Here is a 17,610-nt window from a genome sequence, read left to right as displayed (position 1 = left end):
AGTAATTGCATTTTATTCAGGGGCTTTACCACAAGAAATAGTATAACCTTAAACGAGCGAAAGTGTCGTAGTGTCATCTACCTCTGTTGCTTGCTCATTTTTTTTTTAAAAAAAAAAATAGAAGGTTCTATATTATTATTTCTTGATTAACAAAGCTTTATTTTTGGTCTGTATCGTTTTCTTGATCCATTATCTACTGTAAATGATTTAAGAGTCAATATGTTAACAATGTATATTCCTTTGACTCGATTTATTTATCCATCTCTTACTGATTGGAATGATAAGCTAGCTTTTGCCACATAAAGCATTCATTCTTTTTATGCTGAAATGGCCATATCTTAAGTATGTATTATTTTAATTTTTATTAATTGTACTTGATAACATCTATATATCTGTTTATTTATTTATTTATTAGTTCTTCAAGACTCACGCAAACTGTGCTCTTTTCTTTTTTTTCTCTAAATAGCTTCATTTTTTTTTAAAAAAAAGTATATATTTTGGAAAAAAAAAATAGATTACATATGATATATAATAAAACTAGTGAATGGACGTGAATGTATATACGGGATGTAAAATAGTAATATTTTAATGTCTTCTCTTCTTGGTTGAATATTTGTCTTCTTCTTCTTTGTATCTCATCTTCCTATTGGCAATTTGTTGAAGCTGGCGTTTACCATGACAGTTAGGGAAGTTGTCCAAATCATAATAAGCAGGTGCAATTTCTAATAACCAATCTGCTTTTACTTCGATACAAGTTCTAATATAATTACGAGTTGTCAAAACAAATTCATTATAAAGTGCCCATTCAGGCTTATGATCTAAACATGTTGAAGGATGGAGTTGTACAATTTGGTTATCTTTAACTGTCAAATAATGTCCAGAACGTTCAAGATGTGCAACTTGCATAAAGTAACCGGCTACAATAGCACGTCTAATGTTTGTATAATATGATCTATTTTCAAAATCAGTGGAAACTAAATCTAAATCATACTTTTCCATTGTTCTTCTTAATTGTGCTCTAACATTATCTGCTGACTTTAAGGATCTTGCATTTAAAAAGTTGTCGTAACACCAGTTAGGATCTTCATGATCTATTTCAATAAAAGATAAATATTGAATCTTTTTTTTTTCAAAAAAAAAAAAAAAAAAAAAAAAAAACGAAAGAAAGAAACTTACTTGACTTATATGCATGATAGGCATTTAAAAGAGTAAGATGGTCGCCATCAGCATGTGCGAATTGAGCCTTTGCTTCATCAGCAGCCTTACGAGCATTATTGGGGCGAACAAAGATTTGTGGCACAGAAAGTAAGGCAGCAATTGAAAGAATTTCATTTGAACAGTTGTATTTAGGACTTTCAATAAGCATTTTACTTAACTGAGGATCAAGAGGGAAAGCTGACATGAGTTCACCTGTAGGAGTCATTTCACCATCATCGTCAAGTGCACCAAGGTAATTTAAAAGTTCAAGTGCACGCATCAATGTCTCAGGTGCAGGAGGGTCCATGAAATCAAAATGAACAAGATCATCAATACCTAATTTCTTCAATTGTAACACAACTGTTCCCAAATTGCTTCTTAAAATTTCAGGGTATGTAGCTTCAATCAATTCTTGATTGAATGCATTTTCAGTATAAAGACGGAATGCTTTACCAGGTCGAGTACGACCAGCACGACCAGCACGTTGTTGAGCAGAAGCCTTAGAAATAGGAGATACCAAAAGTGACTCCACACGGATACGAGGGTTATATACCTTTTGCTTGGAAAAACCAGGATCAATGACATAAACAATACCATCGATAGTAAGTGATGTTTCTGCAATATTAGTTGAAACAACAATCTTACGTCCAGGTGCACCTCCAGGTTGACGTGGTGGAGGAGCAGGCTCGAAAATTTGTTGCTGAGCACGAGGAGGTAAAGAAGAGTAAAGTGGTAAAACTTTAAGAGGACCAGCACCTTGACTACGAATCAATTCATCACCTTCTGCTCTAATCTTACTTACTGCAGTCTCAATTTCTTCTTCACCAGTTAAAAATACTAAAATATCACCCTCAGGTTCACTCAAATGAATTTGAAGACAAGTACGAATAGCAGCTTCAAGGTAATCACGTTCTGGTTCAGGAGTATAAAAAATTTCAACAGGAAAAGTTCTACCAGGAACGGACTATATAAATTACACAAGTTTAGACTTTGACATTCTATTTTTTTTTTTGTTTTTTTTTTGTTTAAAATAAACTTACCAACAAAGGAGCATCGTCAAAATATTTTTGAAACTTTTCTGCATCTAAAGTAGCAGACATGATAATAACTTGTAAATCCTTTCTCTTTTTACAGACCTAAATAAATGACAATGCATTATTTATAATGCTAAACTAATCATGTAATATGTAGTATTTTCTTACCTCCTTTAAGAGACCCATCAAAATATCAGTATTAAGTGTACGTTCGTGAGCCTCATCAAGAATAACTGCAGAGTATCTACTCATTAAAGGATCTGTCATTGCTTCACGTAAAAGCATACCATCAGTCATGTATTTCAAAAAGGTATTAGGGCTTGTATTATCTTCAAAACGAATACTATAACCGACCTCTTGACCTAATTTAACATCCATTTCATCAGCCACACGTTGAGCAACAGACATGGCAGCAACACGACGAGGTTGTGTACAAGCGATCATTTTGCCCTTAAGATGAGGTAATTCATCATAAACCAAGAATTGAGGAATTCTAATTTTAATTATTTATAGATTAGGCAAACTACCCCTTCCAAAAAAAAAAAACCATTACAATACTTACTGAGTAGTTTTACCAGAACCAGTTTCACCAACAAGGACAACAAACTGGTTTTTGTGAACCATATCTAAAAATTCTTGACGCTGAGCATGTACAGGAAGCTTTCTTCTACTTTCCAAGATCTTTTGATATTTGGCTGAGAAAGGTTTATTAGTGAAAGGATTGACTGTGCCATTTTCAAGTTTTTCGGCTTGTTTGGCAGTTGTCTTTCTGGGCTTTAACCCATCAAAAGGATTTTGCCTGGCATTTTGGTCTTCATTCCAATGAGCAAGATAAGGATTGTCACTCATGATTAATTTAATATAAAGATCTACAAATATTTTTTAAAAAAAAAAAAAAAAAAAAAAAATGAAATAGAAAAAATAAAAATGTAGAAAAACAGATCCTAACCAGAAAAGCAGTCTTTTTCAAGTCACACATAGTTTTTTTTTTTTTTTTTTTTTTTTATTGGATAATAACAAATAAACTATTTAAATGTTACAATCATATGAAACTATCACTTAATTATGTATCATGAACGTTGGCTTATACATAAAAAAAAAAGTGATGCTGTTATATTTTATAGTTATTAGTTACTTGTTTATTGTATTGGGTTTATAATTATTATTATACATTTGTTGATCCGTTATAAAATATGACTTGAATTATTAACATATCAAATGTGTTTTCCCTCCCCCTCCCTTTTTTTATGCTTATTTTCACTGAAAATAACTAACAGAACTAAATTAATTACTTTGTTGAATTACATGCAAAAATCAAAAATATGACCAAGCAATATTAGAAACAAATTGTATTTTAATTTAATACATTATAAATAAAGATGCTTTATTTTGAATAATATATGTGTATATGTAAAATTATAATAGGGGCATCAAGTTATAAACAAATTTAGAAAGGTGAGGAAAATATAAAGTGTATGAAAAAAAGTAGGAGAAAGGGAAGAAGAAAAAAAAAGAAAGAAAAAGATAAGGAAAAAAAAAGAAAGGACATTTACAATTCTTCATCAGTTGTGTAGACTTCTTCACCACGCTTACGACGTTCCATACGCTCCTTCTTCTTCTTACGAAGTTCCTTGGAAGTTAACTTCTTCTTCTTTTCAACAGCCTTAACGGTGTTACCTTGAGCATCAACCATATCTTCAGCTTCTTGTTCCTTAATAACAGTAGTACCGTTACCAGAAACCCAGTTGTGACCAGAAGGAGTTAAACGACCATTGTCAACCTTCCAAACTTCAGTACAAAGAGCTTCAGAGAATTCACGGTTGTGAGTAACAATCACAACACCACCACCGTATTCCTTGATAGCTTGAGCAAGTGCACCAAGAGATTCACGATCCAAGTAATTAGTAGGTTCGTCAAGAACCAACATGTGAGGCTTGTTCCACATGGCAGCACCGATGACCAACTTGACCTTTTGACCACCAGAGAGACCACGAATACGAGAGTGAGTAGCAAATTCGGGTTCAAGACCTATTTCAGCCAAATGCTTTTCAATTTCCTTGGAGGTCAAGGGACGGTTAAGACCCATCTTGGCAGCTTCAGCAGAGTCAACTTCAGCAATCTTCTTACCGAAACCCATGTCTTCAAGCTTTTGACGAGAGATCCAGGTGTTATCAACAGAGGAACGACCGACCCAAGAGACTTCGTATTCATAGGATTGCTTAAGCTTACGACGACCGACAAGGGCTTCGACGATACGCTTCTCACCATCAATGATGAAAACTTGTTCAGCCAACTTCTTATTAGTATCAGCATTCATACGGTCGTTTTTGTCAAGTTCTTCACGATCTTCACCAGTAGCATAACGCCATTGAATGTATTCATTGGGAGTACTGTCCAAGTGCTTCTCAATATGGTGGAAGGCATGTTGAGCAACATAGGCAATACGCAAGTTAGGATGCTTCCAAACAGTACCAATTTCTGATTCAATTTCACCCGTCAACAATTTGATCAATGTAGACTTACCAGCACCATTGGGGCCGATGACGGCAACACGAGAGGCAAGAGAACATTGCATGGAGATATCAATCAATTGCTTACGATCAGTACCGGGGTATTGGAAGTCAACGTTCTTCATCTTCAAGATAGCACGTTCCTTAGTCTTGATACCTTCAAGGAAACCAGGTTCAGGGAACTTGAAGGAGATTTGAGTGGCTTCAAGGGAGTAGTAAGAAGCGGCACGAGGAACCTTCTTGACGAATTCAGACAAGTTACCCTTATAACGCTTAAGCTTATAGTTGGGCTCATAGTGAATGATATCAGAACAAACATGATCCAAGAAACCAGAATCGTGAGAGACAATGATAGAGGTGACAGTCTTGAGACCCAAGAGGTAATTCTCCAACCAAGCAACGTTAACAACATCCAAGTGATTAGTAGGTTCGTCCAACAAGAGAATATCAGCATTCATCAACATGGCACGAGCAAGAGCGAGCTTCATCTTCCAACCACCAGAGAGTTCACCAATAGCCATCTTGGTAACCATTTGTTCAGTGAAACCATAGTCCAAAAGAATCTTACGAACTTCTTCACGATCCTTTGTTTCAACACCATCAGAGGCCAAAATGAAGTCAACAAGAGGAGTATCAGCTTCAGAACCATCAATATCGTGTTCGACGTAGACGGTCTTAAGTTCAGAACGAGGGGGGAAGCCTTCAACTTGTTCATTAGCAATAGCACGCATCAAGGTAGACTTACCACAACCGTTAGCACCACAGAGACCATAACGACGACCACGCTTAAGACGAAGAGCAGTACGGTTCAATAAGATCTTGGCACCATAAGCAAGGGAGAACTCACAGTTACAGAGATCTTCACCTTCATCATCTTCCTCCTCAGGATCCTTGGGTGTAACAGCTTCCTCACACTTGTTCAAGGCAGCAAAGGCAAGATTCTCAGCATCAGCAGCAACATAGAAGGACTTGGCATAAGGAGCGAGAGAGGCAACCCAAACGTTCTTGAAGAAGTTTTTAGCAACACAAAGGTTAAGAGCAACGTCATTCATGTACTTGACGGTAGGGGTAAAAGCAGCATCAAGATCAGTAGGTAAGAGTTCCTTGATAGATTTTTCGACCTTTTCTTGCTTTTGAACCTTTGTGAAGACTTCAGTAGCAGGGTTACCAACACGTTGAAGGGTAGCCAAAGCCTTTTGGACGACACCACGACATTCAGGATCAGCAACAACATCTTGTACCTTTTCAAGAGCAGGTAAAAGAAGAGGCAAGAAAGGAGCAGCAACATCGGGATCATCGACAAGCTTAGACATATTGTCAATAATCAAAGCAGACTTACGCTTGATAGGAGTAGCACGTTCATTCAAACCACGGTTCAAGAGAGGGACCATGATAGAGAGAGTAGCAGAGTCAACTTCTTGAACGAAAGTAGTAGCACCAAGCAAGTGAATAGTTTCAGGAACATTCTCAGGATGATTGATACAAGTGATGACAGCAGGAATAAAACGTTCAATATCCTTGTTTTCAATGAGTTTACAAATAGCAGCCATGGTTTCAGTAGCTTGTTTCTTGACGTCAGTCTTAGTATCCCACATACAATCAGAAACAACAGGGATGACATCAGGGATAGCAACAAAGAATTCCTTGGGGTGTAATTCGGTCATATTGACCAAGAGTTCAAGAGCAAGCATCTTTGTTTGCCATTTGCAAGAATTACCAAGACCTTCAAGAATAGAAGGGATAGTAAGAGGACAAGCGTAAGGGTTCATTTTAGCGATGAAATTTTTAGCAGCTTCGAGAGCAGCATTCTTGACTGCAACTTGCTTATCGGCTTGAAGTTCCAACAAGTTAGATAAGAAAGGTAAGATGAAAGGTTCAACTTGACCTTCAAGAGAATTGTTAGTCAAAGCAGCAAAAGCAGCAACAGCACCTTGACGAGCACCAGCATTCTTCTTGTTACCGAATTCCTTAGCAAGAGCTGTGGTGATATTGCACTTAACAAGGGAAAGGACACCGTTGGATTGAACAAAAGCAGCAAGTTCTTCGGCAGCAGACTCACGATCAGCATCAGAAGAAAGCTTAGCAACGATTTCCTTAGCTACCTTAGAATCAGCTTGATGGACAACAACATTCATCTTTTTAGATTGAATATCGCTCTTAGTATTTTTTTGAGCAGCAGCAGTGGCAGGCATCTTTAATATAATATATTAATGTAATATGAAAAGATAGGATAGAGCGAAAACAAAAAAAAAGGTAAGATAAATGTGTTTTTTTGTCGGTTAAAAAAGAAAAAAAAATTTTTTTTTCTTTTAAAACAAAAGGTAGTAATTAAAGAGAAAGCAAGATAAAAAAAAAACAAAATCCAAAAAAAAACCGAAGTTTATATACTATCCTCTTTTTTTTTTTTTTTTTTTTTTTTTTTTTTTTTACTTCCCCACCCCTCCAATGAAAATTTTTTTTTCATTATACCAAACAAAATTAGATCGGGCTTAAAATTTATGCTTAACCAATTGATTTAATGTGGAGTAATATAAAAAAGGTAGTAAAACAATTCTGTACCTTAACATTCAAATGTTTCAAATAAGCTAATCTCTTATCTTTTTTTTTTATTTTTTTTTAATATTAAAGAATGCATAAAGGGAATATAAAAATAAAAAAAAATGATCCAGAAGAATTTAATATGATTAAGGAAGAAGAATATCAAGATAGACTATAATAATAAACCCGCACGTGGTGTACGATGATAACATAATTTTAAGCCACCTCTCTTATTCTACAAAGATTTTCTAAACCTCAGTTTTTTTTTGTAATATCACTATATTAGTATTCTTTTTTTTTTTTTACTATTAGTTTCTCCTGTTCATTCTCCCTTTTTCTCCACTCATTATTTACTCCTTGAAGACATGCATATATATAAATGTAAACGTATGTTATGTATAAGTTGCGATATTATCTTCAAGGAAAATCAATTATTTATTTATTTTGTTGTATTTTACAAAACAATAAATATTATACATGATATCAGATAAAATATGACTTTTTTTTTAGCCAATAAAATTTTAAATTCAACTTCCAAATTTGCCAAGTTAATTTTTTTTTTGTTTCCCCTTTTAATCACTGCGCAATGATAATAACATCTTCAAGAATCTACCATTTGCTTTGAAATGAATTAATAATGTAGATTGATCATCTTGTATAATAAACTACTTTAATTAACTGTAAATTTCTCTCTTTTTCGTTGTTGAGCTAATTTAATAAGCTAATAACCCTTTTTTGTACAAATTAATATACAATAAACAAACATTCCGTTTTCCTCCTACTCTTTCACATTAACTCCTTACTTTATCAAATCAAATAGTTTCCATTTTAAGTTTCTAGTTAATTATGTTACAATAAACAAAGAAGAGATAGAGAAAAGACTTTCTAATAGATAGAGTATATTGTAATATGATTGGCTGATTATAGGACGATAGTAGTGACGTTTGTTTTGTAATATTTTTTTTTTTTTCTTCATAATTAATTTTGTTTAGGTTGCATATAAAAATATGTATTTTTTTTATCCTTTTCACCCTTTTTTTTTATATTATTCTTATTATTAACATTTAACCTTTTTTTTTTTTATACAACAACCTTAACCTACTATAATCTTAAAAGGAAAAAAAGAAACAAATTACACGTTTTAGAAAGCATCTTTTCTACTTTTTTATATACATCTTTTAAAGTATTTACACTCTTATATCTTTTTAAATTACCTTTAAAGTATTACAAATTGTTTGAATACTTTATATAAATTCTCTTACCATAAAATTTGATTTAATTCTTACAAACTATTACAAATCTTTAAAGTAGTTTACATATACCTCTCTATTTTAAACATATTTACTTTTATTATTACATACATTTGTATTACACTTGAAAGTATATTCCTTTTTATATATTATTTGATTCAACTTTTATTTTTATTTTTTATTTTTACATACTTTAATCTTTACGTAAACATATAAATCAACATGGTTTGGACAGACAGACAGGTACTAGCCTTTTTTTCTTTCTTTCTTTTTTTTTTTTTTTTTTTTTTTTTTTTTTTTTTTTTAAATACATAGTTTATCAAATACTAACTTTTATCATTAGAATGAACCTAATCCTTTGGATGAATTAATGAGACAATCATTTGAAACTGTTAGAAAATTAGATGCTGAACGTATGGAGCAAATACGTAAAATGAGACGCGAAAAAGAAGTTAAGGAACGTAAAAGAGCAGAAGCTTTAAGAAAAAAAGAGAAAGCTGAGGCCGAATTAGCTGAAAAGCGTGAATTAGAGGAAAAGAAACAAAAAATGTTATTGGCTGAGAAAAAGAAGCAGAAGATGTTGGAAAAAAAAAGAAACCAGCAAATAAAGACGATTACTCCAAATAAGGCAATAAACTCTACTCCTATCTCCAAGACAATTAAGGAGAAGAAAGTATGTACAAAAGAAAAAAAAAGTTATTAAAGAATAGATTTAACCAAATATGTAAATATTTAATTATAGAAACCTGTGCACATGTCTTTTGAAGAGATTATGAAAATGGCAAAAGAACAATCAACTACTACCAGGGATACTGAATCCCCTTCTACTACTACTAATACTTCTGATAAGCAAGCTTCTACTTCTTCATTATCGGTTAAAAGACGTCATCCTGATAGCAGTGCTCGCGATCATACCCCTTCTATTTATCATCGCCCAAAGAAACCTATGTTGAAGAAACCTGCTCCTGTTGAAGCTAATACAATGTCTGCTCGTGAGCGTGCAAAAATAATGGTGGCTCAGCCCCCTCAAAAACTTGGTTTGGTTAAACGTGATCGACGTACCATCGAAGAAATCCAAAGAGATATCCGTCATAGTAAAGGCAAGTTTTCTGATGACGAAGAAGAAAGACCCAGTTCTCGTAATACAACAAGACCTGTATCTACTAAACGCCAAAGAAGCCCTCCTCCTCCTCCTCATGATGTCAAGAGATTGAAATCAATACCTGCTTCCTCCACACCTACAACAAGACCTTATACAAAGACAGCAACAGCAACAACAACAACAACAGCATCAACATCAAGACCTTCTGTGAGGTCAACAGCAACAGCAACAGCAGCATCATCAGCATCATCGTCATCAAGGCCTGCCATGAGGTCAACGACAACAACAACAACAACAACAAAATCGTCTGTCTCTCGTCCGGTGGCCAGTGACAAAAGGCCACCAAGACCTCTCCGAATGCCATTTACTGGTAAACTTCTGGGCCCTGCTCCTCCATCACCTCTTTCTCGAAAGTCTCCCGCTGCTAGACGACGCTATAGAGACTTAGAGGAAGAGGAAGACGATGATCTCGCTGATTTCATCGTCGATGATGATGAGGGGCCAGCAAGTCCTCATCAAGATTCCTACTCGTCTGAAATTGGACGTATCTTTCGTTACGATCGTAGAAAGTAAGTCCAATTATTTATTTATTTACTTATTTATTTTTTTTTTAATAGAACTAACTTTTATTATTATAGGTACGTAAATGAGCCAATTTCAGACGATGATATGGAGGCCAATGCGCTCGAAGTCTTACGAGAAGAGAAAAGAAGGTAAGGTTATCATATGTAAAATAGATTTAATTTATTAACTAATACATTTTATTATTAGCGAGCGCATTGGCCGTCGTGAGGATTTGCTGGAGGAGCAAAAGGAACTAGAGCGACAGAGAAGACGCAAGATGAAAGGTCTTTAAACATGTCGTTCTAGTTCCTTTCGCCCTCGGGCCCTATTTTTTTATTTTTTTAAAAAAATAAAAAAATAAATAAAAAATAAAATCAAAATAAATAAATAAATAAAAAACAAAAATAAATAAATAAATAAAATCAAAGTAACAAGCTTTATTACTTGTCTCAAGGAATGCTTAAATGATACAATCATTGTACAAATAAAATATAAAATAAAATGCTAAATAATAATATATTAATTATAAAAGGTTCTCTTTCTCTTTTAAATAGTTCCACTTAATAAGTGTTGAGCCTTTGAAAGTACGTTTTCGATTTGACTAGCCAACTGATCTTGATTAGCTAAATAAGTTTGAAGACTTTCTAATAATTCAACTTGCTCTTTAGCTGATAAATTATTAATCACTAATGCTAAAATACTGCCTACAGAGACATTATACATCTATTTTTTTTTTAAAAAAAAAAAAAAAATAAAATAAAATAAATAAATATTCATTCATTTGATTTTTTTTTTTTTTTTTTTTTGTTGTTTACCTTGATAAAGCTTTGATAATACATATAAGCAAATAAGCCCATTAAAAACTGACAATCCATTCTATCAGTTAAACCACCATGACCAGGAATACTATGACCAAAATCCTTGATCTTAAATGCTCTCTTAACCGCACTAGCAAAAAATCCACCAAAAGGTGCAATAAGTGAAGCAAAGCAAGCCATCACGATACCATGTAATTGAACAGGTGCAATCCAAACTTCGGTAATATCTGTCATAAACTATATATATACATTTAAATAAGTATGAATAATTCTCTCTCTCTCTCTGTATGTATGTATGTGTGTGTTCTTCTTCTTCTTTCGAATCACTTTTATTTAACTTACTAGATATTTAATAATATATCGAATTAAAGAAGGAAGTTCCCATGGTACAGCATAAAAGACAGGGTTCTTTGGCTCACAAGACACATTTGACCAAGCAGAGGCGCCAAGGTCTTGAACGGGGCAAGTCATATAATCGAATCGCATCAAGACAGTTGTTAACAAAAAGCCAAAGACAAGCGTGATAATCATACCACCCACAAAGCCTTCAACTGTCTTTTTAGGACTTAATTGAATAAGAGGTGTTCTTCCCCAAAAGAAACCACACACATATGCAAAGATATCATTACAAACAACTAAAGCAGCTGGTAATACGAACCAAATTAAACCTTCCAAGATATTATCCACAATAAAATGAGCTTGGAATACAATCAAGAAAATGGCCATATGTGTCCAGCCAAATTGAGACATTTGAGATCGATATTGTCCTTTCTTCAAATTCATAACAAAAAATACGAAACCTATTCATTTGGAAAAAAAAAAGAGAAAGAGAAGGGTCGTATCATACATATGCAAATAATGTTTAAGTCTTGAAAATAGATCTTCCTTTTTTTTTTCCTTACCAATGACGTAAAGTGTAAAGCTAATAAATCTATGATGTGTTGCAAAGGGTAATAAAAACGCGTCAACCATTACCTTTTCTTTAAAGTAATATATAATAGATTCACCATATAAAAAATATTCAGTTGCAATCAAAAAATACCTTTTATATATTATAGAATACATATGTCAACATAAAACAAAGCTCTTTCTCTCTCTTTCCCACTTTGTCCCATTTTTTTTTTTTTTACCAACTCATTGTCTTGAACCAACTTAGATTACCCTTTGCAGAATAATGTGCAATTTGAATAACTTCCCTATAAACTAAGACTGTAATAATCATAACCATCACAATAGACCAAATATAACCGGATGCGAGAATAACGAAGAAAGAAGCGATCATGATGAGAGTAGTGATGGTTCGAATCCACCAATTTTGCCATTTCTTACTCGGTGGTTCAGCTGCAAGAAGTGTAGTGGCTTCTTCAGCTACCTTTTCTGTCACTGCAGTAAGAGCATTATTATTTTCTTCTTTAGGTGATAATGCTGGGCTCAATTTTTTATTTTCTTTCTTTTTCGTAGTTGTCCCTCTACTATTACGTTTAGATGCCATATTGTTTTTTTTTATGCTTTAAAGAAAAAAGGAAAAAGAAAAGGCAAATTTACCAGGACGAGCATATAATAGAAAAACTTTTTTTTTTTTTTTTTTTTTTCGTTTGGGTTTTAAAAAGTGAATTAAATTGATTTTCTAAATTGATTTTCTTGGATGCTTGTATTTTTTTTTTCCCAATAAAAAAGAACCCTGAAGAATAAATTCTATGCTCATAAAATAAGTTTGTAATGTTATAAAAGTAAATATGTTTTATCTCTCTTGAAAGATACACACAATTGCATACATTTCCTATTTTATTAAGTAAATACTTCATTATTTTTTTTTTAAAAATGACGTATGCGTTGCTTTATGTGCATATGATTACATAAGCATGAATTATAATTTATGTTTACTAACTAAGTATTTTTTTTTTTTTTTTTTTTTTTGGGCGCTTTATTGATATTCTCAACGTAAGTCTTTGATTTGAATAGGATCAATGAATCTATTAAATGAAAAATAAAAGCCACAGGAGTGAGTGCTTCTTGGAAATATACACAATGACTTTTTTTACGCCAAAAATAAAAATAAAATATAAAATTCCTTATTTTTTTTTATTTTATTTTATTTTTTTTTTTATTTTTTTTTTTATTTTTTTTTTTTATTTTTTTTTTTTATTTTTTTTTTTATTTTTTTTTTTTTTTTATTTTTATTTTTATTTTTATTGTTATTAATTATTATTATTTACTTATTTATCTATTTTAATTTTTTATTTAATATTTCATTTGATTTTTTATTCTTATTTTTTTTTTTTCATTCTTTATCAAAAAATATTCTATAATTACAGTTGTCATTTACAATGACAACAAGTCCTATTCTACAAAATGAAGAATCTTCAATGAGGTCTAAATCAGCTTCGTCTGTTAATTATAAACGAACATGTCGTAAAGAAGATGATCAAATAAATCAGATTGATAGTGTTGTTCATATATTAGGAGACTTATTTAGAACATATATGATTGATAAAAAAGGTACTCGAAAGGGAAAAAAAATATAGTGAAATATTGAAGTATTTTTTATTTATATAGACTTGCTTATAATATAGTAATAGATGTCCCTTCTAAGGAAACCAACTTTTTATTTCATAAAATGGAAGATATGTATGAAGGGGATATGTATTATATTATGTCTGGATTTATGACGGTCTATATCAGTTTTATTCAAATTGTCTTACAGGAGGATTTTTTAAAATTCATACAACTCTTCTCGCCTCATGATTCTTTATCAACTCAGGGGAATCAACTTTTTCTTCCATTTTATGACATGTCTTTATTACATAAGCTTCAACATCAATTAAAAGAGAAAAACTTGTTGGATCCAGACTTTATCTTGACTTCAATTGACTCGATCTTTTCAAAATTCTATACGTTGTATTTCTTGGAAACATTAGCCCAAAAGCATCAAAAGGATCATGGTCAATTTTATACACCTCAGTCTGTCATCAAATTCATGTGGGATAAATGTGCAACCTTATCTACCTTTATTCTTCATCTTGAATCCCAAAAGGAAGCGACCATTCCTCATGTTTTTGATCCATGTTTAGGTATCGGTTCCTTTCTCTGTGAATTTTTATCTCGATTTATTAAGGCATGTCGTTTTACTATCTGGAATGATCCTTTACGTCTTACCAAATTACTTACATCAGATATCCCTAATTATGTATGGGGAATAGAGATTGACCCATTTGCTTATCAACTCTGTAAGTTGAATATGATAGTTCATCTTTTCCCTTTATATCAAAGATTAAAGGAGCTTGATGTTCAACTTGAAACAGGCTCTATTCATCGACTTAAATTATTTTGTAATGATACTTTAAAGTTACGAGTCGATACAAATCCCTTATTAAAAGCAGAGGATACATTTGAAAGGGATTGTTTAGAATTATTAAGGGATGCCTCTAAATTAAAATTTGATTACATTGTTACAAATCCGCCTTATATGATTCGAAAAACTGGATTTATCACTCAGCCTGATTCCATTATATATGATGAATCTATATTAGGAGGGAAAGGGACACAAGCTTATTTATATTTTATGTGGATTGCATTACAACGATGTGATGATCAACAGGGTCAAGTCTGTTTGATTACACCAAGTCAATGGACTGTACTTGAATTTGCCCAACATCTAAGGTAATATAATATGTATATATATATATGTACTTATATATGCAAATTCTTAATTTTTTATTTTTTATTTTATATATATATATATTTATATATCCTTTTTCCTCATATACATATTATACATACAATAATAAGAAAATGGATTTGGAAACACTGTAAGCTTTTAGACATGTATGAATTTGAACCTTACAAAGTTTGGCCAAAAGTACAAACAGATTCACTTGTATTTCGTATTTGTAAACGTACATCTACTCTTATTCATTCAGAACATACACTTTATCTTCGACATTGTTCTCGAAAAATGACATTAACAGAACTTTTACAAGCATATGACAATTTTAATATAAATCAAATCTCTTCAAATGATCAAAATATAAAATACAAATATACATCAAGTGTTGAATCGAATGATCAAATCTTAACAACACCTCATGCTTCATTTGCCTTCATGATACCCACTGCATCATGTTTAGAGGAACTCAATCAACTTACACACCATTTACCTCGTCTCTGCGATGGAGAACACACACATAAATCGAATCCTAATCTAGAAGTAGCATCTAGCCATCAAAGGCCTCCTCTCGTGTGGAATCGAGGACCTAATACGAATCCTGTTTATTCACTTGTCGTTCGAACCAGTTGGGCGATTCATACATTTGGGATTGAAACATGGGCTCGCTGGCTCAAGCCATGTTTTTATTGGAATGGAAAGACGAATACATCTACAAATAGGGGTGGAAAGGAAGGCGAATTCTGGAGAACAAGGGATCCATTACGATTGAGTAAGAAGGAAACATCCGCAGCAGAGGCCTATTGGCCCCTTTGTACACTCGATCCAGAGCAACCTACACTTCCGTTTTATTCATTGATTCGGGTGAACAAGGAGGATGCAGATCTATTGAAAGAAGAATATAAAGCATTAGGTGAGAGAGCACCTAGCGCAGCTCTTTATCATTATCTTCGAGATGCTCGTCTTGCATTACAGGCAGACAAGACAGAGAAGGAGATAGCGCATTGTCAGTATAACAAATGTGGTACAGAGGTAGCTGTCAAGATTGTCCATCCAATTAATTGTGGTTATTTCACTCGAACACAACCCCGTCCACGCTTCTTTGTAGATAAGACAAGAATGGCGGTAACGAATCAATGTATCTATTTTACGATTAAACCTGATTACCCCTGGCAGGACCCGGATTATTATTGTGGACTCTTGAATAGTATTTTAATTCAATTCTTTACAAAGGCCCATTGTTGTTATGATCAACAAGGTCGTATGCGATTCTTTGGAAGATCAATGGCTTATATTCCATTTGCACCTCCACCGTCTATTGAATTCATGCGTCAGATCTCCATCTTTGTACAAGGTGTGACGGTATGTCGTACCTGGCTTTATTCCTTTGTACGTCACACGTCGACGACAGGACATCAACCACGATTGATGGAACGTATTCGACATAGTGAATGGCAACCCTTATCCAAGATCGAAATGGAGGTATTAAATCAAATCAAGATACCTACTGACACGACTCACTTTCAACCCGATACAAGTCTGTCCTCTACCTTGAACGATTCAACTGACTTTGAATGGATTCGACAATTTGTACAATTCCATTGTCATTATCCAGATAAAGCTGCATTTATCTTTATCACTCTCTTAAAGATAGCCTCTCTCTTTCAATTCATGATTGATCAAATGGTTTATTTTGTATATCAAATCCCTGAGCGACTTCAATTAGAGATTGAACAAGATTTAAAATTAGAAAAGATACGTGAAGAATGGATCAGGACAAGAAGAGATGTTCTATTTGAACCTGATCATATGACAGCCTGGTTTGAACGTGTTCTATCTATTGCCATTTCATTTACTAAAAGCCAAGAAGAACTATTCAAAGACATGTAGATACAACACTCTATATATACATATATACATATATACATATATACATATATACATACATACATACATACATACATACATACATACATACATACATACATACATACATACATACATACATATATTTATTATTATTACTACTGTTATTGTCTTTTATATTATTCATGTACATACATACATATATTTATAAATAAAACTTTTTTTATTTCTTTTTATCACCAACTGGACCAAAAACATTATAACTATAATTATTATGATGATGATTAGTAGTAGAGGCCGAATGTGTAGTGTGATTGGTTGAAGGAATAAAAGGATGGTTCTCTAAAATTGTAATCGATTGAGGCTTTTGTAAGAGTTCCTGTTGCAATAAAGAAGAAATGATAGGGAAAGAATCATGATAATGATCATACGAAGAGGGTATGTGACTCAAGTTGAGTTTATAGAGACATAAAGGATCATTTTGATTTGTTTTCGGTAAAAAATCTAAATCTAAGCCAGTTGAAAAGGGTGAATACCAATTATTGTTGCTGCTGTTATTGCTGTTGGTGTTATTTTCTTTTGTCTTGACCATCATCATCATCATTTCATCTTCTTCATCTTCACTATGTATCGGCGTTGATTCAGGGGATAATAAATTCAAGTCAAATTGATTTTTATTCTCTTCTAATTTTGGTGTTGTACAAGAAGAATGAATTTCTTTCTTTAATGATAATAAGCTCCCTTCTTCACCACCACCACTATTACTACTGTTATTATTATTTACAAGGTTGTTGTTGTTGTTGTTGTTGTTGGTATTCAAATGAGGTTCTGTCATCATTGATGGTTGTCTTGAACCTATTGATTTCTTTGACTTGCGTCGTTTGGTTGATTTTTTCTTTTCAGGTATTAAATTCAATTTGTTACATTCTTTTTGTTTTGATATAAGATCCATTCTTGTTTTCTAAATAGTAATTTTTAAGGTTAATATTTTATTAAAAAAAAAAAAAAGGCCCGGCGTCTAAAATTCAATTTTTTTTTTCCCGTTTAGCAATTAATTACACCCTAGC

The 17,610-nt window shown here is 32.7% G+C and overlaps 6 protein-coding genes across 6 annotated transcripts; 2 read left to right on the top strand and 4 right to left on the bottom strand.

Annotated features, from left to right (window-relative positions):
- Positions 1-375: 375 nt before the first annotated feature.
- On the bottom strand, positions 376-3,138 carry BX663DRAFT_498589 (P-loop containing nucleoside triphosphate hydrolase protein). The gene is made up of 5 exons (XM_051526066.1): positions 2,794-3,138; positions 2,400-2,724; positions 2,238-2,333; positions 1,177-2,161; positions 376-1,091 (listed from the first exon to the last, which is right to left on the bottom strand). The coding sequence occupies exons 1-5, from the start codon at positions 3,078-3,080 to the stop codon at positions 586-588; spliced, it is 2,199 nt and encodes a 732-aa protein (XP_051386029.1). The 5' UTR covers positions 3,081-3,138; the 3' UTR covers positions 376-585.
- Positions 3,139-3,780: 642 nt separating this feature from the next.
- BX663DRAFT_498585 (P-loop containing nucleoside triphosphate hydrolase protein) lies at positions 3,781-7,097 on the bottom strand (the record flags this gene model as incomplete). Its single annotated transcript, XM_051526065.1, has 1 exon — positions 3,781-7,097. Exon 1 carries the CDS (start codon positions 6,931-6,933, stop codon positions 3,781-3,783), a length of 3,153 nt encoding a protein of 1,050 aa, XP_051386028.1. The 5' UTR covers positions 6,934-7,097.
- A 1,728-nt stretch (positions 7,098-8,825) lies between these two features.
- Positions 8,826-10,550, top strand: BX663DRAFT_498581 (SPT2 chromatin protein-domain-containing protein). The gene is made up of 4 exons (XM_051526064.1): positions 8,826-9,202; positions 9,272-10,200; positions 10,270-10,344; positions 10,403-10,550. Exons 1-4 carry the CDS (start codon positions 8,900-8,902, stop codon positions 10,485-10,487), a joined length of 1,392 nt encoding a protein of 463 aa, XP_051386027.1. The 5' UTR covers positions 8,826-8,899; the 3' UTR covers positions 10,488-10,550.
- A 191-nt stretch (positions 10,551-10,741) lies between these two features.
- Positions 10,742-12,295, bottom strand: BX663DRAFT_529515 (phosphatidate cytidylyltransferase; the record flags this gene model as incomplete). Its single annotated transcript, XM_051530250.1, has 5 exons — positions 10,742-10,918; positions 11,011-11,250; positions 11,356-11,813; positions 11,916-12,055; positions 12,144-12,295. The coding sequence occupies 5 exons, from the start codon at positions 12,293-12,295 to the stop codon at positions 10,742-10,744; spliced, it is 1,167 nt and encodes a 388-aa protein (XP_051386026.1).
- A 933-nt stretch (positions 12,296-13,228) lies between these two features.
- Positions 13,229-16,626, top strand: BX663DRAFT_498575 (S-adenosyl-L-methionine-dependent methyltransferase). The gene is made up of 3 exons (XM_051526063.1): positions 13,229-13,512; positions 13,570-14,673; positions 14,803-16,626. Exons 2-3 carry the CDS (start codon positions 13,631-13,633, stop codon positions 16,565-16,567), a joined length of 2,808 nt encoding a protein of 935 aa, XP_051386025.1. The 5' UTR covers positions 13,229-13,512; positions 13,570-13,630; the 3' UTR covers positions 16,568-16,626.
- A 140-nt stretch (positions 16,627-16,766) lies between these two features.
- Positions 16,767-17,495, bottom strand: BX663DRAFT_549159 (uncharacterized protein; the record flags this gene model as incomplete). The annotated part of the gene is made up of 1 exon (XM_051531127.1): positions 16,767-17,495. One exon carries the CDS (start codon positions 17,493-17,495, stop codon positions 16,767-16,769), a length of 729 nt encoding a protein of 242 aa, XP_051386024.1.
- Positions 17,496-17,610: the final 115 nt, after the last annotated feature.

Source organism: Cokeromyces recurvatus, assembly GCF_025118155.1.
Source record: "Cokeromyces recurvatus strain NRRL 2243 chromosome Unknown BX663scaffold_4, whole genome shotgun sequence".
Classification (NCBI taxonomy): Eukaryota; Fungi; Mucoromycota; class Mucoromycetes; order Mucorales; family Mucoraceae; genus Cokeromyces; species Cokeromyces recurvatus.
Note: the sequence above shows the minus strand (reverse complement) of the source record. Positions and strands in the feature narration are given on the sequence as shown.

Excerpts from the sequence above, each read along its gene's own strand:
- BX663DRAFT_498589 (XM_051526066.1), bottom strand. The coding sequence starts at position 3,080 with ATGAGTGACAATCCTTATCTTGCTCATTGGAATGAAGACCAAAATGCC. Across the intron at positions 2,725-2,793 it reads GGTTCTGGTAAAACTACTCA|AATTCCTCAATTCTTGGTTT; the intron begins GTAAGTATTGTA and ends AATTAAAATTAG. Across the intron at positions 1,092-1,176 it reads CTATCATGCATATAAGTCAA|ATCATGAAGATCCTAACTGG; the intron begins GTAAGTTTCTTT and ends TTATTGAAATAG.
- BX663DRAFT_498581 (XM_051526064.1), top strand. The coding sequence starts at position 8,900 with ATGAGACAATCATTTGAAACTGTTAGAAAATTAGATGCTGAACGTATG. Across the intron at positions 10,201-10,269 it reads TTTCGTTACGATCGTAGAAA|GTACGTAAATGAGCCAATTT; the intron begins GTAAGTCCAATT and ends TTATTATTATAG. Across the intron at positions 10,345-10,402 it reads TTACGAGAAGAGAAAAGAAG|CGAGCGCATTGGCCGTCGTG; the intron begins GTAAGGTTATCA and ends TTTTATTATTAG.
- BX663DRAFT_498575 (XM_051526063.1), top strand. The coding sequence starts at position 13,631 with ATGGAAGATATGTATGAAGGGGATATGTATTATATTATGTCTGGATTT. Across the intron at positions 14,674-14,802 it reads GAATTTGCCCAACATCTAAG|AAAATGGATTTGGAAACACT; the intron begins GTAATATAATAT and ends TACAATAATAAG.